This window comes from Leptinotarsa decemlineata, unplaced genomic scaffold (genome assembly GCF_025532065.1).
Source record: "Leptinotarsa decemlineata unplaced genomic scaffold, Ldec_3_MD MMD2_P_RNA_scaffold_2, whole genome shotgun sequence".
NCBI classification, from domain to species: Eukaryota; Metazoa; Arthropoda; class Insecta; order Coleoptera; family Chrysomelidae; genus Leptinotarsa; species Leptinotarsa decemlineata.
In genome coordinates, this window is record NW_027412529.1 from 14,539,720 (window position 1) to 14,566,774 (window position 27,055).

General features: G+C 34.5%; 2 protein-coding genes across 4 annotated transcripts in view; one reads left to right on the forward strand and one right to left on the reverse strand.

Moving 5' to 3' along the window:
• Positions 1-27,055, reverse strand: part of LOC111508803 (cytochrome b5 reductase 4) — a 314,862-nt gene that overhangs the window by 282,608 nt on the left and 5,199 nt on the right. Inside the window, exon 1 of one of the 3 annotated variants that reach the window (XM_074183986.1) lies at positions 24,566-24,979. The exons of the other annotated variants lie outside the window; for them this stretch is intronic. Coding sequence (XP_074040087.1) covers positions 24,566-24,746 — 181 coding nt within the window. The 5' untranslated portion in view covers positions 24,747-24,979. Of the gene's footprint in view, positions 1-24,565; positions 24,980-27,055 lie in introns of those variants that run through there. 3 annotated transcript variants of the gene reach the window in all.
• The window catches only part of LOC141486283 (fatty-acid amide hydrolase 2-like), an 80,090-nt gene continuing 78,104 nt past the window's right edge, over positions 25,070-27,055 (forward strand). The window contains exon 1 of the mRNA XM_074184014.1: positions 25,070-25,613. Within this exon, the coding sequence (XP_074040115.1) occupies positions 25,419-25,613 (195 nt within the window). The 5' untranslated portion in view covers positions 25,070-25,418. The remainder of the gene's footprint in view (positions 25,614-27,055) is intronic.

Genomic DNA, 27,055 nt, shown 5'->3' on the forward strand with positions numbered 1-27,055 from the left:
AGTATTGTTCTCATGTATAGAGCTCTGCCCTCAAACATATCCTAAAGTTGCAGAATTCCATCCAGAAAAGAGCCTGATTGGAGATGCGAACACCACTTGCAACCTTGATAGTCTGAAACATCGAAGAAATGTTGGGGATTTGTCTTCTATAAATACTTTCTCGGGAAGTCTTCAAGTGACTTGGCACATTTGATTCCATCAAGAGCGGTACGTATCAGAAATACGCGAGGGACTGTGGCTGCTCATCGTTTTGTGGTTCAACTCAGTACACCTCGAACTTCACTGTTCAAGAACTCTTTCATTTGGAGAACAACGTTTATGTGGAATAAACTTCCTGAGAACGTTTTTCCAAATGAATGTATCCTCCAGCGATTCAAATCAAACGTGAATCACTACTTTCGCGCAGGCACCGCTCTGAGAGCGCCTTAAGGATTTTCCTGTAGTGCTTGTGTTTTGTCCTTAAAAAAAATCCAAAACCGGTATAATTTCATTCCTATTTACATGTCCGTATTCAGATCCAAAGTTTCATATCCATAACAACCCTGATTTGTACGAGATCACACAGGGTAATTATTACGTTCTAGGGAAGTCAATACGTAATTCAAGTAATTGAAACACATGTTTCGATTATGTACTCCTTTGAGAAAATTCCATAATAAAGTGTTGATAAATACATTTTATATCTCATAACTACGACTATCATCATTACTGGACTCAAAAAATGCCTGTACCCTGAAAATTTTGTACTGTATGCCTGTCTTAGATAATATGACGCTCTTATTTATCCAATATCCAGGCAGGCACGATTTTCATGTGCTTCACCCAGTAATAATTCTACAGCTCGAAAAAGCACTGAAAAAACACGATATGAAATAACTCATTTTCCATCTTCTCAAAATAACACTTTTTCTCCCACATTTCGTGTCTTCCGTAACGTAGATCACATTGAAGTTTCCTTGTAATAACCACTGGCTCTGTTATATGTAAATGAGGGCGTGTTTGAATTTTGGTCACGTTAGCGTTATCTGAAAGAGAATAGCACCGGGTAGCTACGAGTATATTAAAAATCAATAAGAAATCATTTCACATTCATGAGGTTCATTAGTAAGATGATGCAGAGGACACGCTGAAGAATTATCAATAATTACTTCGTTCAAAAAAATTTTCCGAAATGGTAACAATTAGGAAATATAATTATTAGACCGTGGTGTTTTCCCGTGTCACTTAATATTGTTGAGGAAATTATAGTGAAACTAATAGTATGAAATTTATATTTGCCCTAAGGGGCCGGTCTCACATGAACATATTTATTAGAATTATTCATCCCCCACTACCCTTGTCAGCAAAAGTAATCAAAGCTCTCCTCCCCCCTGCGTCAATACTCACCTGAACATTGTTATATGCATTTTTCTTGTAATGCATTTTGTTAGAATTTTTGAAAATCCTTTCTTAGTGCGCATCTAAGACTTAAGAAGCACCTTTATACCAAATTTCAGCTTTCTAGAACATACCAGTACGGAAAAACAGAGATAAGTGACTGTTAAGTGACTTTCGCATTCATAAGTATATATTCACAATATTAAATTATTTTTTGTGTTGGTTTCTGGCAGATTTACTTGTTTCGCGACTTAGGACACCTGTCCTGTTACATGGATTTTGTCTCTAAGCATAAGTCAAATTGGCACAGTGAAAATTCATAGAACATATCGCTCATTACATTCTCAACGAATAGAACTGATGTTTCCCCATATCTAAAAATCAGATAGACGAAGAAATCAAATTTGAAAAATGGATTGTATTTATGGTGAAAGAGCCGATGTTATCTATTTGGGAAATTTGGCGAATGAACTGGGTATACTATTTTTTCAGTAGGCCCCCTATTACAAACAATCGAACCTGTGAACTTTGAATAAGCATTTGACAGTAAACCATACTACAATCCAAAAGAGTAGATAATGCATTCAGTAGTATAATATTTGTTCGAAAGTGGTTGACAATGTTCCATGGTGAATTTTATTAGTTCGGACTTCCATTGTCTAATATGATATAAATTGATTGGAAATCTCTGAAAGTACAAATAAAATCAAAATGATTAGCTACAAATATTCATTATATTGAGCAATAAAAACGTGAAATGAAGTTACACTGGAAGAAAAAGCTCTCTCGAAATAGCTATTTTCATATAAACAAGGAATTACAAGAAAAAAACAATACTTTCGAATGAACGCCGAATTATACAAAAAACACTTTTCTTTATTCCGTTTCTATTCCAAATATTCGTAATGGAATCGAATCATATATTATTCACAGAATTCCTACACAATATAATACATAAATGAACACTGTCATCCTCACTGGTAGACATCCAATGTTTTACCGTAAAACATTTGCCTTGTCGGTTCTTCAACACCAAATACGGATAACATTATAATAAAAAACACCAATTCGTTCACTCATGTCATCGATAACAATCAATCAATCAATCAAGATATGCTTTATTATCAGAAGAACATAATTCTCGTAGACAAAGCTAAACAATGTGATTTGGTCAAACAATTAGTTAGATTATATCTACGTAAAAAATATCAATATCTAAATCCTAATAATAATATACATAAATTGAGATCTATACATGTTTTACAACTCCACACATGATTTTTATATTCATATATGAATAGATGCTGAGATGTTTTATGAGCAGTCCACGTAGTTAACATACAGTTATGAAGATAATTAGTCAAAAGTGGAGGAAAAATATTCATTAAGGGTATAAGATGAGATTTCAAGCAGTAGTTTTTTGGACGATTTTCTGAAACGCTTAATGCATGCGCTGTCTTTTATAACTGACGGAAGATGGTTGTAGATTTTGATCCCATTAAAGATGATTGAATCCTTCATTAAATTGCTGGAGGGGATAGGTAGTCTGAAGAGAGAGCTTTGCCTCGATTCACGATGATTCAGGTATCTATGTAAGGTATGTCTATTCTTGTGTATGAGGCTCACCGTCTCAAGTATATAAAGTGATGTTACTGTTAATATTTTATGATGCTTAAATAATTCTCTACACGAGCATATATATATATATATATATATATATATATATATATATATATATATATATATATATATATATATATATATATATATATGACGGCCAGAACTGCTTCTGGCCGTGGAACTACCCAAGTCATTGGAGATTATACGAACTGCGTAACAACCTGTTACGAGTTTTTTACACAAAGATTTAATGTGACATTCAAATTTCAATTCATTGTCAATTTCGAACCCAAGACGTAAGTAACTTTCATTAGCTTATTTGATTAAATCCCAGCCATGTAACTTCGTTTAAATTGAAAGTCAAAACCTTTCTTTTCCGAAAAAGTTATTTCTCTAAAGGTATGCCCTTACAATTTAAACAGTTAAGTCGTATTATTGTATATGTATAGAGAAGTTTGTATCAACTCATGTTTTGTAATAAAAATAACGTCAAAGCAAATAGGCAGACTTATAAGTTCTTTCACATTGTTAATAAAACCCCTTTCAATTTTTCACATTTTCTCAAGATATATTGATTCTAGTATATAGTAATCCAATAATCTGTTATTGTGTTTCAGCTTCGAGGTTTTCTCTTCACTCAACATTTATCAATGAAAGTTTTCATTGTCGTCACAATGTATTTGCTACTTCAAAAGGATAAGGTACTATGTAGTCCGAGAACCAATTGATTTCTAGATGGGTTTTGATTTTATCATCAACCGCTTTTTGTCAGTTCATACGGTTCGCGCATACAGTGTGTGAAAGCCAAATGGAATACATTATTTCTGTTACTGTACATACGTGAAACAATTTCCGAAATACGTCAAATGTAAATTATAATTTGACATTCTTCAACGTAAAAATGCCACCCCTACCTTCAACCCCCTTCGAATGACAGGTACAACCCCCAATTTATAAATGGGAAATATAGGTTTTTGATATATCGTTTGAAAGGTCTCTTCATTCTTTAATCAAAAATGTTATCACTTTCAAGTTTATTGCAACAATTAAGATAAAATAAATGAAAATCGTGTGGTCACCGAAATTCCATGAAATACAGTCAAAAACTAAAATGTAATGCAAAACGAAATGAAATGTAGAAAACAAAAAAAAACTATGTATGTTAACGAGGAAGATGTTCAAAATATTCGCAGTGAATGTTTTGGCAACATCTTAATCTCAAATGAAACTATCTTCTAACATTATTTAACAAATCAGGCGTGACCGACCTAATCGCAACATTATTCGTTCTTTCAAGTCATTCAAATCTGAAGGTTCAGTTTTGTACACATTGCTTTTCACATATCCCCATATAAAACGAAATCTAATGATGAAAGATCAGGTGATCACGATGGTCATTCAATCGATCCTTGCCTCCCTATCCACCGATTCAAGTTGCCCTCAAATGAAAGGGGACCAATGATATGGTTTTCTACAATCCCTGCCCAAACATTAACCTTTTGAGGTATTGCGTGTGTTCTTCTCTCATCCATTGAGGATTTTCCTTTGACCAGTAGCGGCAATTTTGCCAATTAGCATGACCGTTAAGAGACAAAGTACACTCGTCAGAAAACATAATGTCTTCTGATTGGATAATATTGCTATCCAACATGTTCAAATAGGTTCTTCTATCAAAATCGTCTTCCATGAGCTCCTGAGTAGGTAACATTTTATAGGGATGCATTTTATTTTCTTTAAATATGTTTACTATCGATATATGGCTAACATTGAATGTAGTGGATGCCTGTGTACTCAATGCATGTAGGCTTTTCTCAAAGTCAAGCATCACATCTTATTTGAGTTCATCACTCATTGCATTGGCAGCTGCTTTTTTTATCTACCCCACATGGCCAAGTTCGCGAAACTGATTCTCTATTTTGCTTAGTGTTCCTTGAGATAAGGGCGGTAAATTAGGAAATTTCTCATGAAATAGACGAGCTACTTCTTGTTGTTTTCGGGTTTTATCTCCATTACCAATAATTTGTAACTGTTATTTTATGCATCTCCGTTAATCTAAACCATTTGTCAGACTTGAAGTTAACGAACTTTAAGGTAAATTAAAATACTGACAACTAATGTTGTAACATACAGAACAAGTTGACAAGGCTTTTCAAACTAACGTTGTTACGGAAATTATTCACAGTTTTTTAAAGGGGACCTCTACTTACAACTTATAATCATTCTTGATCTACTTATTTGGATTTTATTTGCTGAAATGAACCGAATAAAACTTCGCTGGCCGACCTCAACGACAACGAAAGAATATATACCTCATTAACTTATTTTCTCCGCATGTTTGAAGAGAGTTTAGATAGTTTGATTTTGTTCCTGACCAAAAGTCAAATTGGCAATTGATAATTCAAAGGGCGTTAATGACATTCACGGTGAAGAAAATTGATGTTTCTTTATATCTCGAAAACGGTTGAACCAATATTAAGATGAAATCAAACAACGTAAAATGACGGATTGTCATTATGGTGAAAGAGCTGACGAGCTGGTGTTATTTGTATGGAAAATTTGGCGAATGAAATGGGTCTACAAATTGTCCAGTCATTCTCTATGACAAACAATACAAAACAGTAAGCGGACTAAGATCAACTTCAAAAATCCAGTAAGAGAAGTAAACTCACGGGGCTCTCAATTATGGAAGTAATAATAGGGTCTTTCAGTCAAATCAAATTTTGTGAAATTTTTTAATTTCATTATACTACAATTTGTTCTAAAACTATTCTTATTACAGGATTTAACCCTGCTTCTTTTCATTTCGAATCTTACAAGTTTCTCGAAACTTTTCCACTAACTTGCGAAAAACCTTCTGAAAAAAATTTCTGTCAGGATAACGTTGCATAAGCAACTCAGTAACACGAGTTTCACATTCATTCTTAAAATTGAACGATACTGACTTTGGAGCTACTTATTCAAAAAATACTTTGCTGTGAGATTTTCACTAAACGATTTTACAATATATACAGGGTGTCCCTGGACTTCCTCTTTTCCTCTCGGGAATGTATAGATGGGGTCAAAATATCACCAGTACTTCATATACCTTTTTTTCCTAAAATCCTTCGTTACCAAGTAACGGGCCCTCGAAGTTACAAAATGAAAAATGTTTTTCTTTGATAACTTTTCAAGTGAATATTCAAAATCATCCAAATTTTGGTAATTGACTAAACAAATGAATTCCTTCGATGAGCTTTCATGCAGGAGTCAGTTGTTTTGCTACAAAGTCAGGAACGGACTACCCCCGATGGTCCACACCCCAAAACTTTGAAATGACAGATATTTTTCAATATTTTTCAACAAAATAAGGTTACTTGGACAATTTTATGAATAAAAGTACTCGTGTGGAAAGTCGATCGGAGCAACGAGTCTTGATAAAAATGTAGTTTCACTCGACGACATCAAACCCGCTCGTCCACCATTATTTGAAATGAATAATTATCAAAGCAGAAATAATAATGCTAACGTTAATTCAACAACATTTATCCTGAGATGTCTACCATTATTCGAAAATATTAGTTTTTAAGGAAAATGGAAATGATAGGTAAAATGTTCATAACGAATTTTTATAATGCAAACACGTTTAACTAACGAAACTCAAGAGCAAACAGAAATGAAAAAACCACTACAGAAACTGCTCGATATGACCACCTTCTCTCTCTATACATTTTCTTAGTCTGCGAAGACACCCTCTCTGTACTTGAAATAGCATTCCAGGGTCGTTTCGTATGGCTTCACAATGTAATGTTATTCTATTCAACAATGCATCTCTTTTGTGAATAGGTGTAGCGTAAACAAGGCTTTTTAGATGCCCCCACAGAAAGAAATCCAATGGATTTAAATCCGGAGACCGTGATGGCCATGAATATGGCCCACCTCTACCAATCCATCTATTGTGGAAAATATGGTTCAGATGGTCACGCACAATCAAACTAAAATGAGGAGGAGCGCCATCATGCATAAACCACATATCTCTTCGGGTTTGCAATGGAACATGTTCCAAAAGTCCATTCAAATCGTTCTGAATGAATTCCAAATAACGTTCTCCATTCAATCGGTCCTGTAGAACGAATGGTCCTATAAGATGGTTTCCTATGATACCAGCCCAAACATTCACGTTGAATTTCCGTTGGTTTTTGGTTTGCAATATCCCATGGGGATTTTCTTCGGCCCATATATGGAGATTATGAGAGTTGATAACTCCATCTCTACTGAAACCTGCTTCATCAGTGAATAAAACTCGATTAATAAAAGTCATATTCTCTCTTTGCCTATCCATGAACCAATTGGCATATTCCAGTCGTGCTGGAAAATCTTGAGGTGTCATGGCTTGTACCTTCTGGATGTGAAATGGGTGGAGCAGTTGTTCCCTAATTATTCTATGAATAGTGGACTTGGATGTATGGAACTGTTCTGATAGATTTCTGATGCTCATTGAAGGATCATCAGCGACGGCTTCCAAAATATTTTCCTCCAATACAACGGTACGTACAGTCCTAGGAGCGCCCTCACCACCTCGTTTTGGCAAAACTGTACCTACAATAATATCGAAATATAACAACGTGCTCAAATTAATTATCAATTATTACATACCTGTCTCCCTCAAGCTGCGATCGACACGCTCGAATGTTTCTCTTGACGGTACCGTTCGATTGGGAAAATGCTCGGAATACAGACGACGAGCTTCTGCAGCATTACAAAATGCTCGTCCATAAAATACATGCATATCTGCATATTCATTGAATGTAAACTGTTCGGCCATATCAAAAAAATTCAAAATATCCTATAGAATATTGACAATACAATGATAGTCATATGACAACGCACCACTCAACAAAACAAAATCGCATTCCAGTTTCTCATTTTTTATCAAAACTTCCTAAAAGGTTTTTTTGTCAACATCTGTGAAAGAAATGGAACATAAGTATTCCCTGGATATTTTTCACCTGATCATGTGCAGCCGTTTTTGTAGTTCATTCGTTTGCTCCTCAACTCCTCAACAGTTTAGCTGTGAAGAAGAATTTGAAACATTCGAATGTTGAGTTTCATGAGATTCAGATAACTGATCAACACGAAACGTGATTATTCCACACGTATTATGTACATACAAAATATGGAATGAATTCGATATTTCATAGTAGAGTAGCTTGTTAGTTTAAAAACACCACGAATCTACAGAACTTGATATTTCTTTTGAAAAAATATCTGCTATCACAATTGTGACTTAAACTTCCATATAGGTACTGTACTTTTTGTTTACGACTTCATTTTAGCATACTTTGTATTATTCCTGTTATAAATGTTGTTGAATTAACGTTATCATTATTATTTCTGCTTTGATAATTATTCATTTCAAATAATGGTGGACGAGCGGGTTTGATGTCGTCGAGTAGAACTACATTTTTATCAAGACTCGTTGCTCCGATCGATTTTCCACACGAGTACTTTTATTCATGAAATTGTCCAAGTAACCTTATTTTGTTGAAAAATATTGAAAAATATCTGTCATTTCAAAGTTTTGGGGTGTGGACCATCGGGGGTAGTCCGTTCCTGACTTTGTAGCAAAACAACTGACTCCTGCAGTTTTTCGTCAGAAAAGAGGAGGAAAAACGGATAAAATATCGAGATTTTCTCTTCGAACTCCGCAGACTCTATCCAGATCACTCTGTCAAGATGGTCGTTCTGATTATTGGAGTCCTTGGTGGAATGATGTCTTCTCTACTCTCGAATCTCAAAATCATACCGGCTTGCCGCACTAAGGCAGAAATCTTAGCCGCACAGATGCAGAAGGCTGTCATTCTTGGCTCACTGCGTTTGCTCAGGGCACATGATTCTCGGACCCAATGATCACTTACCCCACGGTGTGGGGAGTGGTCATTGGTTGATTATGCTGGCGCGCCCTCCCGAATGTATCGGGGCTTCGGGGGATAGGGCCTGACCAGCGCACACTACGGTGAAAAAAAAAAAAAATAATAATAATAATAATAAGTTTAGTCTCAATAAATTCTGATTATTATATGATTATTATTCTGATTATTATATTATGATTATAATTATATGAACTTCTGATTATTATATGTGAGCGATGTCGATAGCAGACTGTGCTATCATCTTCATGACTCCACTCAAACTGAACGTTTTATCTTCTTGTTTGTTTTTTATACGGTTGGATCGCCTTGGTGAATTTGTTAATGTTTCATTAATTAGCGTTTGGCATATATAAACCCGAACACAACAGGAAGTAGCTCGTCTATTTTATGAGAAATTTCCTAATTTACCGCCCATATATCAAGGAACAATAAGCAGAATAGAGAAGCTGTTTCGCAAGCTTGGTCATGTGGGACAGATAAAAAAGTAGCTGCCAATGCAATGAGTGATGCACTCAAATGAGATGTGATGCTTGACTTTGAGAAAACCCCACATACATGAGTACACAGGCATCCACTACATTCAATGTTAGCCATACATCGATAGTAAACATATTTAAAGAAAATAAAATGCATCCCTATAAAATGATACCTACTCAGGAGCTCATGGAAGACGATTTTGATAGAAGAATCTATTTTTGTTGGAACGGAAAATTCTCACTGGATGAGAAAAGAACACACCCAATATCCTCAAAAGGTTAATGTTTGGGCAGGGATTGTAGAAAACCATATCATTGATCCCTTTTTCATTGAGGGCAACTTGAATCAGTGGATAGGGAGGCGAGGATCGATTGAATGGCCAGCGCGATCACCTGATCTTTCATCATGAAATTTAGTTTTATATGGGGATATGTGAAAAGCAATGTGTACAAAACTGAACCTTCAGTTTTGAATGACTTAAAAGAACGAATAACGTTGCGATTAGGTCGGTCACTCCTGATATGTTAAATAATGTTAGAAGACAGTTTCATTTGAGATTAGGATGTTGCCAAAACGTTCACTATGAACATTTTGAACGTCTACCTCGTTTACATACATAGTTCTTTTTTATATTCTACATTTCATTTCGTTTTGCATTACATTTCAGATTTTGAATGTATTTTATGGAATTTCGGTAACCACAATTTTAATTTATTTTATCTTAATTGTTGCAATGAACTGTCCTTTCTTATATTATAACCTTCGATCGTATTGTATTGTATAGCTTTGACCAGATGATGGAGTTTAGCTATCCTCCACTGAACCTTGCTCTTGATGTAATCAATGTGATTTGCCCAGGTGAGTCGGCGATCTATATAAAGACCTAGGTACTAGTTACTCGCGGTTGCCATTCGATCTCCCTGCCTAAGATCATGACCCTTCTGTCTGGAGAAACGTTACGTCTCCCCAAATCTATCGTTTTATCAGGGTTCACCCGAATCTTCAAGTCGAGGTACCAGCGTTCGAGGTCATCAAATGCACGATGCATGTAGACGACTGCTAACACCCGACCAATGAAAGAAGCGAGAAGCGGCGTAAAGGGAAACCTTCACGTGATCGAACCTCGAAAAGTCGCTCACGTAAAGGATATACAGTAGTGGAGAAAGCAAAGCTCCCTAAGGCACTCCAGCTTGGATTTCCCTGACAGGAGACAGGGTTCCTTCAACTCGAACCTGAAATGTTCTACATTTCAAAATGGACCTAATCCACCGGACCAAAAGATGGGGCAGATCGAAATCGAGCAGTTTTTGTAGAAAGCCTTCATGCCAGACATCATGCAGTCTCAGGGCCTGCAGCTCAATGGAACCAAAAATGCATTGCTGAACACAACTGTCACACAACTTGAAGAGCAAGCCTGCGTATGTAGACACGATGACATCTTCCTTACGAATCTATGGAGTACTCGATACTTGAAGATCAAAGATAAGCGAGGCTCTTCTACGTCAGTTGCAAAGCCAGGCTTCGACGTCTTCGTACTTCAGTGCAGCTTTTACTGTAAGGCAACTAGATGAAATCAGATCCCACGAAGCATTCGTTATCCAACACCAAAAAACGCTCTATTAACTTAGGTTCCATCAATGGTGCTAGACTGATCCACGAATGCATCGTTTGACTCAATCCTCCTCGAAGGGCAAGTCTGAATAGAAAATGGCAATGATATCTCTTCCTAAAATACGCCATCTATGGGATCAACAAAAGACTCAATCTACAAACATCGAAGTTGAACGAAGTTCCTCAAGGAGGTCACTTGCATGTCAAGAAGATTTGTCCGCTGATTTTCACTTGGTTCAATAGAATTATTTGCACCAAATTGTTGATGACTCTGAATCCACCAGGTCATACTTTTTCGAATGAAGAGTGGGAAATTTTCTCGGGGAAGTTCCCACTAATTTAAACTGAGCCATTCATATATAGGTGAACGAAAAGCTGTGTGTGATGGCACCTTTTTTTATATAGGTACACTCATCTCGAACATATGTTCACAGTTTCATACTTCACATGTTAACAGTAGCATACGATGATTGTACTCTGAGTCATAATTTTTTTTACAAGTTCTACAAGGTTTAAACAAAAGGTCGAGAAGATGTGAATGACGACGCTCGCCCTGGACGCCCCAGCCCATCAACAACCGAAGAAAATGTTAGGAAAGCGAATAAAAATGTTATGAAGAATAATCCAATCACTATTAGAAAGCTGCAGAAGATGTCGGCATGAGCATCGCTTAGAAATTGTTATATGACTTCAACGGCGATCCAGATTTACTCAAAAGGGTCATAACTGGTGATGAATCATGAGTATATGGTTATGACATCGGAACCAAAGTCCAATAGTTCCAATGGAAGAGCCTAGGAGAGCCAAAATCAAAAAAAAAACACGCCAAGTCAAGATTTTGCTCACTGTTTTCTTCAATTACCGTGGCGTAGCTCATTAGAAGTTATTCCCATATTATCTTAGAGTCATGCGCCGTTTGCGAGAAGCAATACGGTATTGTAGAAAAACAATTCATGGCTTTTGCATTACGGTGATGCACCTGCTCACTCATCACTACTTATTCGTAATTTTGTGGCCAAAAAAAAAAACAAAACAACATCAAAAACAACGTAATCATGGTGTCAGCCACCGTATTCACCAGACTTGCCCCCCTGCGACTTTTTCCTGTTTTCAAGATTAAAGAGACCTATGAAAGGATGGCGTTTTGCGACGATTGAGGAGATAAAAAACGAATCGCTGAGTGAGCTCAAGGACATACCAAAAAGTGCATATCAGAACTGCTTCGAGGATTGGAAAAAATGCTGGCACAAATGTATTACATCTGAGGTGGACTACTTTGAAAGGGACAAAGTATACCTAAATTGATGAATAAATAAATGTTTCTTAGAGCAAAATGAAAATTCACTTTATTTTTGAACACGTATATATGTCGTACTGCTTATGAAGAAAACATTCCTGTATTATTACCCACACTGAAATTGGGTTAAAATTGACAGAATGTAAGCAATGAAAGCGATAGACTATTCCGTTCATTTTCATTTATTCGCTACTTCGTTTTTTATTTCAGGGTATTTCCGCTTTCGATAAAAACTTTTATCTGCTATCTAGTGCACAATTCCACCCTCCAGAGATTTGCTAACAGTAGGAAATGTCGGACGAACCAATATGTCCCTGCCGGGTAGTAAATCTCCCGGAACACGCTAGTAAAACCTAACGAGAACCGGAGGTAAAATAATTGATATGTCTTTTTAGTCATTAGTTGCTTCTCTGTATCAGTTGATGCGAAAGCTTTTACGGTCAATAGAGAATTGGACAGTGTGAGTGGATTCGTACTCAGATGATACTTGAATTTTCTCTGAAATACAGGATTTCGATCCTAGGAAATTTTCATCTCCGTATTATTGTCTCTTCTAAAAGTAACTCAGATCAATTTGGAAGTTTATACAATGTTTAATTATTTTTTCTACTTCATATCAAATGTTAAATTATTTTTTCTACTTCATATCAAACTAATCATTACGTGTTTGACAGCGGGTAGGTAATGGCTCATTTAGAATACACATGTATTCAGTCATTGGCGGCCAGTTCCACAAGAAACTTAAAAAAATTATGAGATATGTAACATTTACTCTGATGAATATGATCTCATGAATACCTCCAATTGTCCAAAAGCCAAATTCTATGCATTTTCTCTCCAAATTCTCTGTAGAATCAAAATAAGAATCATATATTCCAAATTGTGCGACAATTTGTGGGTTGCTAATGACTCTAGTTTGAAATCTGTTTAAAATCTGTTTTTCCGTTAATCAGCTGTCGTCCCCATACAAACGACAACTCTCAGAAGTTGAGAAACTTCGACTTCAATAGTTTATATGAATGTCATTCCTTCTAATAATAATTTTCAATCGAATATTAGAGGTGAAAACTTCAAACATTCACCGTTATGTAACATTACTTCAATTTCTTTCATTTGAATTCATTAAAATAAGATGTGTGATGGAGTCGGCCGCTACTTGATGAAAATCCATAACGTATACCAGAAACACTTCATTGTAAGAGTTTCACCAAACAGCTTTACAAAAACGCAACACGGGTTTCGCTATACAATCAGTAATGTGAATAAAAACTAGTATAAGCAAATACTAGAGATTTCTTAAGTAAATGCTACGTTTTGTGTGAATGAACACACTAGCACTTGCTAGGGGTAGTAAGTTCTAGAGTTTTCCCGGACGAGTAGTGAATGCTTAAAAAATGGTGTGAATAAAACTTTTGAAGTAGATTGTTCTGTAGCATATGCTTCGATATTTTCAAGCCTGGTCTGGGGCATGCTAGACTTTTTCCTAGCATTTACTACCTGTCTGCTCAGTCCACAGTTTGTTGTTGATCATGGCTAAGTTTATGCCTATTGGTCAACGTTAAATTCATTCTGTTCGCTCTGGAATGAACAAACGTAATTGTAAAGAACTGTTAAGGTTCAACAGTGACAGTGTTGATTTCCTTGCGGCACAGTTTCTTGAAGAAAGTGATACTCGTGGCGGTGGTATTTCCAGAAGACAGCAAATGGATATATTTCTAAGGTTTGTGGGTGATCCTGGCTTTCAGTCTGGTGTAGCTCAAGATGTGGGTGTACATCGTACTACTGCTAACAAGACTATAAGGTACGTGATGAGTATAGTAGTTGAACAATCACATAATTGGAGACGGTTTCCAACTACAGCTGAAGATATGACCGAGGCTAAAGTTTTGTGGCAGAGACATTTTCGTTTGCCGTCTGTAATTGGTGCCCTTGATTGTACTCAAATTGAGATACAAAAGCCTGGGCTGAACGGTGATGAGTATATTTGTAGAAAAGGATGTCCAGGCAACATGCAATGCATTGGAACAGTTTACAAGTACAAGTACGAGTGGCCTGGCAGTGTTCACGACGGCAAAGTGTGGAAACAATATAGTTTCCTTCTCCAGTTTGATCTTATTCAGTTTGTATTGTTGCAACAAACAATCCTTTGCAACTGCGGTGTGGACAGGTCTTTAGTTTCATTTTATTCATGATTCGACACTAATTTTTCACTTTTTCTGATCTTATTTTTGTGGTGGTCGGCATCAGATTTAGTTTTCATCGGCTTCTTCTTCTCTTGGCTCTTCGATTCTTCATTTTTATTTGGTTTTCCTTCAGTTTCTGTATTCGGCAAACTTTCTTGGATGTCATCACTGGTTGGTTGCTGAACTGGGGGCCCGGCACTTGTGCCAACTGAAATATTACCCGGGAGTTTAAGGAATATTGGGTTATCATCTTCTATCAACCTCAAGAATGTTTTTTCCCACGGTTGTAGTTTCATTTTCCTGTTTCCCGTCACTTTTACGTCAGTCTTCTTCTTGACGGTAGACTTCACATTGTTCAATGCTTTTATTAGTTTCCCCAATGCACCACAGTAGTCAGAGCGTAAGGTTTCCCAAGCCTCTTTCTTAGCATTCATCACAGCAGAGGTTTTTGATTTGCTAAGTAAGACAATGTGATCCGACAGGAGACGTACAAACAGAGTGCGATCAATTCGTTCTATTTTATTAAAATCATTGTCAGATTCTTCTGATGATGAATACATCTTCTAGCACGTGGTTGAACAGAGTGAGAGAGAGGGGCCGCCGATGTGGAGTAGACTGAAAGGTAGTGGAGGGGAGAACATGTCGTGACAGGAACGTTAAAACCTAGCATTTACTTGGTCTAGCATGTACTACCCCGCGAGTAAGTGCTTGGGTTTTTCCGGATTCTACTAGACTTGCCCTAGTATTTTCTACTGATCTTTATTCACACGGATTTGACCAAATACTCACTAGACATAGCATATGCTAGTTAGAAAGTGCTAGTTTTTATTCACATGTCTCAATAGCTCTCTCAGGTTTGTCTATACTGTAAAGAAACACCTATTGACGAATACAGATGGTTTTACTCTTTCTGATTTTTTGTTTACAGTTTTCATTTCTTCATAATCCTTCTTTAGGAAGCCACTAGATGGCGTAATCACATGAGTTTCAATATACTTCATATTCCAGCTGCTAAATGGTAACAGGCAGTGTTGATCGTAGCATCATTTCAATGACAGCGTTACTTTTTGACGTTTGAAATAGCCATATTACGGTTTTACCTATTTTGTTATTTTTGAAACACATTCAACTTATAGTTCACGCACCAGAACTCACAGTTACGAACTACTAAGGAGCATTTCACAGGTTTTTTATCAATTTTAATAAATCAACTCGGGGTACGTCAATGTCAAGTTTCACCTTTGAAGGAAAATCAGACCTCTCAACGCGAAATTCTGCGCTTTGTGTAAAACTCGGTCAAAAGCTACAACACCTGGTAACACAACACCTACTTCAATTGTCAAGTAACTGGCACATTTTCTTTTCTGAAATACAAATTGTATAGCAAACCATCATGTACAGATAGGTTTCCAAACGAAAACTCAAATCACCAGCCCCAACCAATGAAAAAGGGTATCCCAAATATAAGTTAAGAGGACCCGACGCATGCGCTAACTTGAGAGCCACGTGAAAAAAATTGAAAAATGCCTTCAACGGGTATGGGTAGGTAAAATGAGTAGAATTATTGCGGTCAATTCGACTCAGAGAAGAGAATATCATGTAGAATGTACAGCAACTCCAAATGGGTATGTCGATAGAAAAGCGTTTCTATCTTATGTGAAGAATGTTACTGATCGCATTGAGATAATTTTAGAGAAACGTGAGAGAAGTAAGATCAACAAAAGGCCCCACAGAGGTTTTAGCAACAGAAAGCAATGGTCGCCTCGAGCATACCGATAAATCAGTCCCAGCTGAACAGGTTTCATAAATAAAGTTGGGCTATACACACCCAACAATACACAAACCAGTCCAATTGACCCAACAAACAGGAAACAAGCCACGAATACAACCGATACAATATAATCCAAGACCCGAATACCGAACAATGTATAATGCAAAATTGGTAAAGGCTTTCACGGCCGAGATTTTCAGTGTTACCCTAGGAATGTACGGTAGAAATGCACGTACAACCGTGAAAAATAGGGAGGAAACTCAAACGGTTGATGCTCGTGCATTTCTACCGTACATCCCTAGGGTTACAGACATAAAACAGTGTTCAAGCCCACTAGGAAAATACAACAAAGCCTTATATCTGCGAAAGACAAAAGAGATCCACTATCAGCTGCGGGGGAATATCGTATACCATGCACCTGCGGAAAAGTTTATATCCGTACCACCAAAAGATTCATGGGTACAAGGCTGAATGAACATCGAAGAAACTGTAGATTAGGCAGTAGCGGAACACGCGCTTAGTGAAGGAGATCACACTATACTATTTGAAGATGTGAAACTACTTGCCTCCGATCATGGATACCACAGCCGGCTTGTACGGAAAACCATAGAAATCCATAAACATACGAAAAACTACAACAGAAAAGAGGAGGCGGTAACGCTTAACCGGATTTGGAATCCCATACTAAACGATGCTAAAGTGGCAACAGCGCAATGCAATGTTACGTCATTAACAGGTAATAAAACTTCGGCCAATAGCAACACATCAACAATAGAGGCGGACCACCTGAATCAACATAAATACTACCTAAGAACTATAAATGAACTAGAAATCAACAGTCATCGGTGAATCATCAAAATGAATAAACCTCTGATGAAGCCAGCCACTCATGCTGTCGAAACGTTAGGATGCAGTTCCAAACTACGACGGACTTCAAACCCGAATGAAAATAGTAACTGAAATGTAGTATGCTATAAAGATAAACTATAGTACTGCGTCAGTTGTCTCATCGCTTTTGATAATGTCTGCCGAACTTGTAGATGACACGTCAGCCAAAACCTACAGACCACGATCAAGTAAACCATATGTTTTCCCTTTCGTTCAAAGGACATTTTATTTTTGTAATCTTGTTAACTCAACTATAAATACAAAAACCAATACTTTTTCATCTCAACTGTAATGAACGTGATAAACTAAGTAATGATAGTACATAATATAAAAGGTTTTCATTCTTGCCAATATAAAAACCAACATTATACAATCACTTATGGTAAAACGGAAAACTGAACGCCAATCTCTCTTTGGAACACATCTATGATCCAAGTTCTGCTGGATGAAAATAATATTGATTATATCACTGAAAGGTCGAATTGGAACCTCTGGCGTGAAATGGATCCAGAACAAAGCTACCGACAGATTATGCATATTTCAACTCAGAATGAATTGAATATGAAACTGAAGATGAAAAATCAGTAATGTATCAAATGTCTGGAGATTGTTTTCCTGAATTGATGTTTGCCTAAACGTTAGCAATGCCCAGCTGTTTTGTGATGAAATCCTCCGAAAATGTATTTCGTAGGCTGTCAGACTATGAACCCTGGGACATAAATAACATCAGTTTTTCATTCAGTGTCACTATTTTTCGGGTTTGAAGGCCGTTCAACACAAAAAATAGTGACATTGACAACCTTGGCCGCGAAAGCCTTAACCATTTTGTCAGTTCTTCATTATTATCATAATTTCATTCTTTTATTGGAAAGAAAGTTTTTGGTTTTCTACTACTCCATCTCGATACAAAAAAAAGATGAGGAAATCTTTCAAAGAAAGGAAGGAAGTAATCAGTTTGAAAATAAGTAACTATATACATGAATGTGTAGATCATGCAAAGAAGTACTTTCAGACACAAACTGAAAGAAAGTCCTCCTGAAACAGCTACTTTCATATAAACATTGAATTACACGAAAGAAAAAAATTCTTTCGAAACAAATACTTCTATATGAACACTGAATTATACAGAAGATACTTTTCTTTACTCAGTTTGTATTTCAAACATTCATTTTGGAATAAAATCAGATATCATTCACATGAGTTCTACTTTAAATGAATGGAGATGAAAGCCAAAAACTTTCTTTCCCAAAAATCAATCACTCCTAAAAATAAAACCCCTTCAATTCAAATTCATTCTTTTAGTTGTCAAACAATCGATTTATGGAAAATTTGATTTTAGCAGATCATCTCTTCATCTAGAATTAGTTTTCAGATTGCGATTAGTTGTGAACTCAAGAAACAGAAAATACAGTGAGTTTTCCACGAAAATATCTTTCAAATAATTTATTCTCAGAAATCAAATATTGATCTGGTTTAGAAAAAATGTGTTAACTACCCAAAATAAATTCCAGAAAGAGCAATAATAAGGTCTCAACGTAATACTGTTATTTGCAGTGCATGTGAAGTGACAAACCGCATTGCAGCAAACTCCATCATTATTGAGAAACGCCCCCGAGAAGGCTTGACATTTAGAGGCTGTTTGAATTACTAATTGTTCCTCATTTGAGGTTCATCACGCAAGGAAGTTATTGGAAAGCAACGTTTTTAAAATTATTTCAAATATTTGACTGTTCAGTTAATGTTAGTTTACTTCCTGAAATAGACAATTTCATAGTTCTCTTTTCAAGAATCGCGTGCGTTCACTTCAATTAACTCGAAGAGTAGAAACAAATTCAGTGACAAAGTAAGTTACTACGAAATAATCCATAACGAAAAATAATACTAATGGCTTCATTCTTGTTTAAGATTCAACACTTTTCAATAACCTAAATAAATCTAAGGGCTTCTTTAAAAACTTTCGAATTATATGAATAGATGAATATGAATTGAATAGATCACATTTTCAGTATACTATTGAGATGATTTCGAACTAGCATGTTTCCTGAAAATGACATCCTGAAATTATAATTTGACAGGGAAATATTTTCGCTGATGTCGGAAGACATTGAAGTTTTCTTCACAATCTGGCAAATAGGCATTTGCTCATTAGTTGCTCGTCGAGGTTATGATCTATTTGTAATTCATGAATCATTGTTACGGTAAATTCAGTGTCTAAACGATTGATACTTGTCCTTTATTATTCATATGTGACAAAGAAGCGAATAAAAAGTACCATTCAATTGATACGAGAGGTGTTTCACTTCCATGCAATTTGTACATAAAATTTTCCAGTGATGCCGTTTCGATTTTCTTTAAAGTCAAATTGCATGTCTTTACCTGATTAGCCGTCATCAGCCCCTGAGATAAAACCACAGCTGATAATAGTGTTTGACCGAATGTTCGGTTTCGATCGAGTTTCGGCAAAAAAACGGGTTTCGGTTTAGTTTCGGAGGCAAACCTGCCGAAACTATGACCGAAACCGAAACTTCATCGTGACTTACTTTGTGATTTACTTTGTTTATTATAGAAATATTAAGTACCTATTGTGATATTAGGTAACAAGTTAAATTTTATGTTTAATATTTTTGAAAAACCATTAATAATATTCAAGAGAAGGATCTACATTTACTCAAATAAACACCTCACCTATTTTAAGTATTTTTAAGGTGCAATTAATATTTTTTCTTAAATAAGGGTTTGTTATGTTGATTATTAATAAGTAAAAATGTCGAAGACTTCATAACGTTGTGATTTAAAGATAAAACAATAAAGACTGACTGATTATAATAATGTTTTCTTTATTTCTACCCCAAAACATAATCCTTGTAAGGAAGTTTCGGTTTCGCCCGAAACTGAGACCGTTGCTGAAATTCGGTTTCGGTCGTAAAAACTAGTTTCGGTCCGACACTACTGATAAAAAAACTATTCGCATGAAAACCAATAAACCCTTGCGGGTTGCGGTGGAGGGTCGAATATATTCACTCACTTTGGACCTGACCTAACATATGCCGTACAAGTATGAACGCTCAGTGCAATGGTTTTAATGCGATTCGCAACTAAAATACGAAAATTTGCATATATGAATAAGTGTTTTGTGTCATCACAATCATCTGTTTGTCACAGAAAGTGCTGTCTTTGTCTCTATTTGACAGACTAGGAAAGACTAGGAAATCTACAACGATTAGTAGAAAATTACAAATTACCAGAAACCTCTCCTGAAAATCCGCCAAACGTTTATTTTTTACGTTCACTCTCCACAAAGATAATAACAACTGTATAGGAGTCGTCAATTTAGAAAACCTGAACCTAAATTTCGATATCGAAATATATATATATATATATATATATATATATATATATATATATATATATATATATATATATATATATATATATATATATATATATATATATACACAAATTATGAACACAAAATACAAACAAATACTAACTACAAAACGGAAACCTTAAGGTTGGTATAAGGAATTTCTATCGGATTTAAGGATTTTCACTGGTACTTCAAGGAAAAATCAAAATTGTTTCAATTGTTGGTAAAGGCGTGAAGGGGCCGTTGATTTTGATAGAAGACACCCTCGAACTGTCCATAAAGTATATAATCTTGTCGTGAGTATCGCCCAAGTAGCAAAAGGTCAAAAAATTGTGTAAGAACATATTTTAATGGTACCATATTGGCGACTTATCAAGCTGATCCGAGAATTAGTTTGAAAAACTTGCCGCTTCAACTCAATATGAGCTGCAGTCAAATGTGGGTGTTCAAAATGGCATAAAATGCATACTTTTAAACCCAAATTTCCACATATTTTGCACGAAGGAGATGAAATTCGCCGTATGGAGATGGAATCCGCCGTACAGAGTTGTATATTCCCAGAACATGACATTTTGGGCTGAACAAAATACACATTGGGTGATAAATTGTAAAGACAAAATATCTTAGAAAGTCAATGACTTGTGTAATATTCTGAAGTCACCACTTTTCGGACCACTTTTCGTTGTCGATTTCCTCGATAATGCAATTTCTGATGTGTTGGAAGAACTACATCTAAATATGAAAAATAACCTGCTTTTTCAATTGGAAGGTTCACCAGTTCACAATAGTTGGATATTAAAGGTTTGGTTAAATAGGAAACCTACCTATGCAATGGATAGGAACCAATAGTCCTCTCGGAGTATGACCACCACGATCCCCAGATCTAACTCCACTATACTTTTATTTATAGGAAATGTTGAAAAATGAAGTTGATGATGAGCCGTGCAAGAATTATACAATCGTATTGTACAGAGAACTGAGAGAAGTTGGAGGAAATAACAGACGGCGCATAAAAAAATGTGTTCGCCTGGAGGGAAAAAAATTGAAATTGCTTACACTTGAATCAATTGAAATAGGTTATTTTTCTGCATTGAAAACGTGATTTTGAAAGTACTACTTGTCACAAAAAACACTTGGCTTTTTGAAAAAAAATGGGACTATTTGAATCTGAACTAACATTAACCATTCCTAAACGTCCCTGATATCATGTTTCCTCTACACTCACAAAATAAATATTTCTTTTCTCATTGTAGTGTAGTTCACATGCACCGTTTTTTGAAAATATGAACATTTTTATATAGTCTCCGAAAATTATCACGTAGAAAGTTTAAGGAAAAGTTCTAGAAGGCGCTGAAAAAATTACCAAGGTTATAAACAAATTAGTAAAAAAATGAAATGAAAAAAATTTGTTAAATCATAATTTTTTATAAACAGAAAGTTAACATAAAAACCCTTATAATTAACAGACTAAAACCCTAGAATTTTTTCACGTGATGTTATTTTCAATAGACTAATGAATAGATCGTCGTTGTAAAAATTACAACATTTTTATTTTCCACTTTTTTATAAACAATTGAAAATTAAAAATTAAAAAAAAAGTAAATAATTTTTTTCCTAAATCTTCAAATGTTTCGATGTCTAACGGTTGGAAGCTACTTGAAAATAATTTTCTTTATATTTTACTGGTATTGTTTAAAACATTTTTATATACAGATACATAGTTTATGAGTAATTTTTTTTTTTTATAATTCACTTACCGATAGAAATTATGATTTTGAGAGAAAAAACAGTCCCTTAAAAAATTTATTTGTTAATAAAAAATTTATTTATTTATTAACAATCGTATTTTGCGACCAAATAATAAAATCATGGAACCATTTTTTTTCTAAAAATCATAAATTCTATTGTTTTTTGATATTTGAAAAAAAATGTTTTCGATTTTTATTTGTTTATTTGAAAAACAATTTGTTATGAATAAATTGATGTTCTCCATTTATTTTTTTAAATACTTATTTATGTAATAAAAGTAGCAATATTTGGTTTTTTTTCTATTTTTATATAGCTTCTGTCGTTTTCATCCTTTTTTGTTTTTAAAATTATAATAACTCTTAAACTATTGCAGATATCACAATGATGCTTCTTGTATTTTTTGTTATTATTAATTCGTTAACAATTTCAGTTTTTTATTGAAGTTTTAGCTATATTATTTCATTTAATCATTGACTATTGTTCATAAAAAAATGTCCAAGTCTTTTCAATCCACAACTATTTTTATTCTATTTCAATCTTTCATTATTGGGTGAAACGAAGTAGGATTTTTTTATTCACTATTTAATTTAGAATTGTAATGAAGTTTTTTTAAAAATATAGTGAAATAGATCTTATAAAATTATAGTAAGGAATTATATTAAGAAAATCAAAAATTAAATTAATATTAGTTTTAAATTTATTTAATCATATTATATACAGTTAATAAATGGATAATCTTGATAATTTCAAATATCGTCTTCATTAAGATTGATTGCATGTAATCGACCGATCAAGCCATCAACATCATCATTGTCGTCAGCAATTAATTGATGGCGTCGTACTGTTAGAGCAGGTTTCACCTTTACAATTTTTGCAATTTTTGCATAAAGATGAACATGGAAGTACAGCTCTTTTGCACCCACATCAATTAGTACACTCTTATGCAGGTATAATGAAGCAGTTTAAGCAGCTTACAGGTGCCAATTTTTTCGTTGTTTTCGTTGGCAGATACATTGTTTCAGATTTAATCCAACCCCAATCTTCCGGATTCAAATTAAAATTACCAAGCCAAAACCGAACTTGGTAATACGTCCTGAATGAGTGTAAATAGGATGATGATGATCGGATGAAAAAGACAAGTTTCAATGCATAATAATATTTAAAGCTATATAAAAATAGAAAAAAATTATTTCAAAAAAAAACACGCATCACTATTTTTATTACATAATGAATTATTTAAAAAAAATTATTTATATATACAAGAATGTGTTTTTAATAAATAAAAAACGAAAAAATACTTTTTTTCATCTCAAAGAACAATAGAATTTATCGTTCCTTAATTTTAGTATTTGGTCGCAAAACTATTTTATAATGACAAAACGCATTTTTTAGCAACGAATACGTTTTTTAAGGAACCATTTTTTCACTAAAAATCATAATTTCCATCAATAAGTGTATTACGAGGAAAAAATTTTAGATTTACTCAGAAACAATGTATTTATTTATAACAATTTTTAAACAATAACAGTAAAAAATTAAAAAATAATCAAAATCTGTTTAAAATCTGTTTTTCCATTAATCAGCTGTCGCCTTCATACGAACGATACCACCCAGAAGTTGAGAAACTTGAGCGAGCTAAGGACTAACGAGGTCTTACCTTTCAACGTGTGATTCCTAACACGGTTGCAGAATCATCCCAGCTTCAACCAGATAAATTTTACCGAGAAAAATATCTGGTCGAGGCGGGAATCGAACCCACGGCCTTCCGATCGTGAGTCGGGGACACTACCACCGTGGCCAATTCCACAAATAAGTAGCTTTTTAACATCGAAACAATAAAGATTTAGGGAAAAAATGTATTTACTATTTCCCAATTTGTAATTTTCAATTGTTAATAAAAAAGTGAAAAATCAAAATTCTGTAATTTTTGCATCAGCCTATTATAACTTCACGAAGTGAAAAAAATTTTAGAGTTTTTGTTTGTTAATTATCAGGGTTTTTATGTTAACTTGCAGTTTATAAAAAATTATCAATTAAAAAATGCATAATTAATGGAAAAGAAAATGTGAATCAGACTACTGACTTTGAAAAAAGTTGGTCTGGTTAATAGATGTCACTCAGATCGTCCACCCGAACAATTCAAAATTGATGTGACTTTTGGATGAAGCTTGGAACGTATTATAATTCAAAAATACTGATACTGAGATCGCAAAAAATCACCTCGAATTCAAAAAGGTTTTAAGTTTTTCCTTATAAAATCAAACTCTTTACAAACGTAATATTGATCAACCATATTAATATTTGAATCAAATTTACCTGTTGCGGAACCAGATTTTGGGACATCTGTGCTGACGCTAGCGACACCTGCGGCCAATTTCCCAACTTGCTGCAGAACTGGAGGAACAAGAGTTGGCGTTTTTTGATGTTTTTCACTCAATAAGTTTCCTAGAGCACTTTTGCCCAATTTATTTGTATTTTTATTTGTGTTCATTTTCATAAAACGAAAAACCGTAAAACTGATTGGCCACAAACGCGTGCGTATATACTGCTAACCTATTAATCGATTTCTTGAAGTAAAATCAACAAATACATCAGTTCTAAAACGAGGTATTTTAATACACTGTTCAACATCGGCACTATTATGTTAACCAGATATGAATGTTTCATCTATCACTACACATTTATTGCTTTGATATGTAATAAACACAAAAGGTAATCTGAACTTCACGACCACTCTGTCCTTTTCTACAGTGCACTAAGGAAAGTTTTGCAAGTGTCTTTCTCTGTTTCAGTGAAAAACAAAATCAATGAAGTCTGATACCTTTTAAGTAAGGTAATGGCCAGTATTTTAATTAACAGCATATCAGAATAGAACAGCGTTTGGTAAAAAGTTATGGTGATATTTATGATAAAATTGATTTTTCGAAGACAATTTATAAAAAGTGGAATGTGACATAACCTAACATTTCATTGTCAGCTGGACTTGAAATGTTGAGTTGGATGGAGGGGAATGAGGCATGTGTAATGAAACAATTTGCCATTTTCACCGATGATTGGAAGGTTGTTAGCTTCGAGTAGTTCGGTTTTGTTTAGTAGAGTTGTTTTAAATTCAAGTTTTTAATATCTAGGTGAAGTGTATTAAAACTTTTCATAAGTATATTTGGCAATCATGGCAAAAAATGATAGTTCTTTTAAAGTGTATAAAAGAAGAATCATCAGAATTGTGTATGGAATCATAGAAATGTGTTTCCACTGGTTGTTTGGATTAGTCTATGGAGGAAAAGGGAAAAGCATGCCCCCCATCACAGATCTTCTATTGTTAGAATCTGCTACATCTATTGCCCTCAAAATAAGAACTAAAAAGGTACCTAATTACTTCATTACTTGAGTGTGAATCTTGTTGAAAATAATTTTCCAGCATTTAGAGTTGATGAGACTCTTATAGCTGGTAATTAAATTATGAAACCAACTTTAACATAAAGGATATGAAGTACCAAAAAAAGGAAAGTCAGAAATTTCTACACCACTTTCATATGAACAAAAGACTAAAATGTCACTGACCTGTTGGTTACTCTAACAGGTGTATTAAATGCCACCACACCGATTTGAACAACTACTTTGTTCACTAATTGTCCGCAGTTTTCAATATTAATTCAAGTAAAAAATGACATTGCTTTATATAATCTGAAAAGTAGGATTAGGTCAATTGATAGTTGTTGATTTTAAGTGATTTTTTGTGTAGGAAATCAAAGTTTTTGAGGCTCCTCTTAGGAGTATTCAATATTTCGCAGACTCAAACAAATAAGTAGGGAAATTGATTTTAGAATATACCAGAAAATAGAAGATAAGACTTTTCATTATGGCTGATAAATTATTGGATTGAAAATTCACAATGCATATCTCACATTCAGGATATCTGGACAAGTTTTCTCATAGATACAATTTTTGTAGACGAAAGTGTATACCGGATGTAATCCAATATCCAACATAATATTAGCCAAGGAAGTAGCATGCACTTGCCAGATTCCACCGTGTAGCAGAACTGGAAAATATAAATTTTTCAAATAATTATTCCAGATTCATAACATATTCATATTTACTTGGTAGCCATCAAAGTAATTTGTTGTCTGTTTTTGTTTGTCTCAGACGAAATTTTTGTATTAAAAAAATACTGTCATGGATAGATACGTTCTGAGTGATAGGAGAAACACTTAAAAATTGGTTATGAGTAATCACTCTATCGATTTCAGCATTTCAACGAGAAGCATCTGCAAACATTTTCTCTGTACAGAAACATGCACAAATATTTGTCAAATATTTGTTTTCTTAGCATATGTATCTCTTTTCAATACATTCATCAGACTCTATTTGATTTCTATAAGTAAACACCGAAGTAAAAACCAAGTTTTGTATTGATGTTTGTGAAAAAGGAACTCTAGACAGTTTGATAGTGAACTACAAACAAACTATTCTTTTTGAGGATTTATCAAAGTGGGTACTTAATTATTCGATAACCAAATTCTTGATTGAGAATACTAGATATATATATATATATATATATATATATATATATATATATATATATATATATATTGAATGTATTTAATTCATATGATCTCAATGTCCAATTCACTATTGAAGAGGAAATAAACAACTCAATTCTTTTCCTCGATATGAAGTTATTGAGATCAGAACAAAATATTATCATCACTGAATGGTACAGAAAACCAACATCAAGTAATAGATTTATTAATTACCATTCCTATCATCCAAATAAAATGAAAATCAATTTACTAAAATCATGAA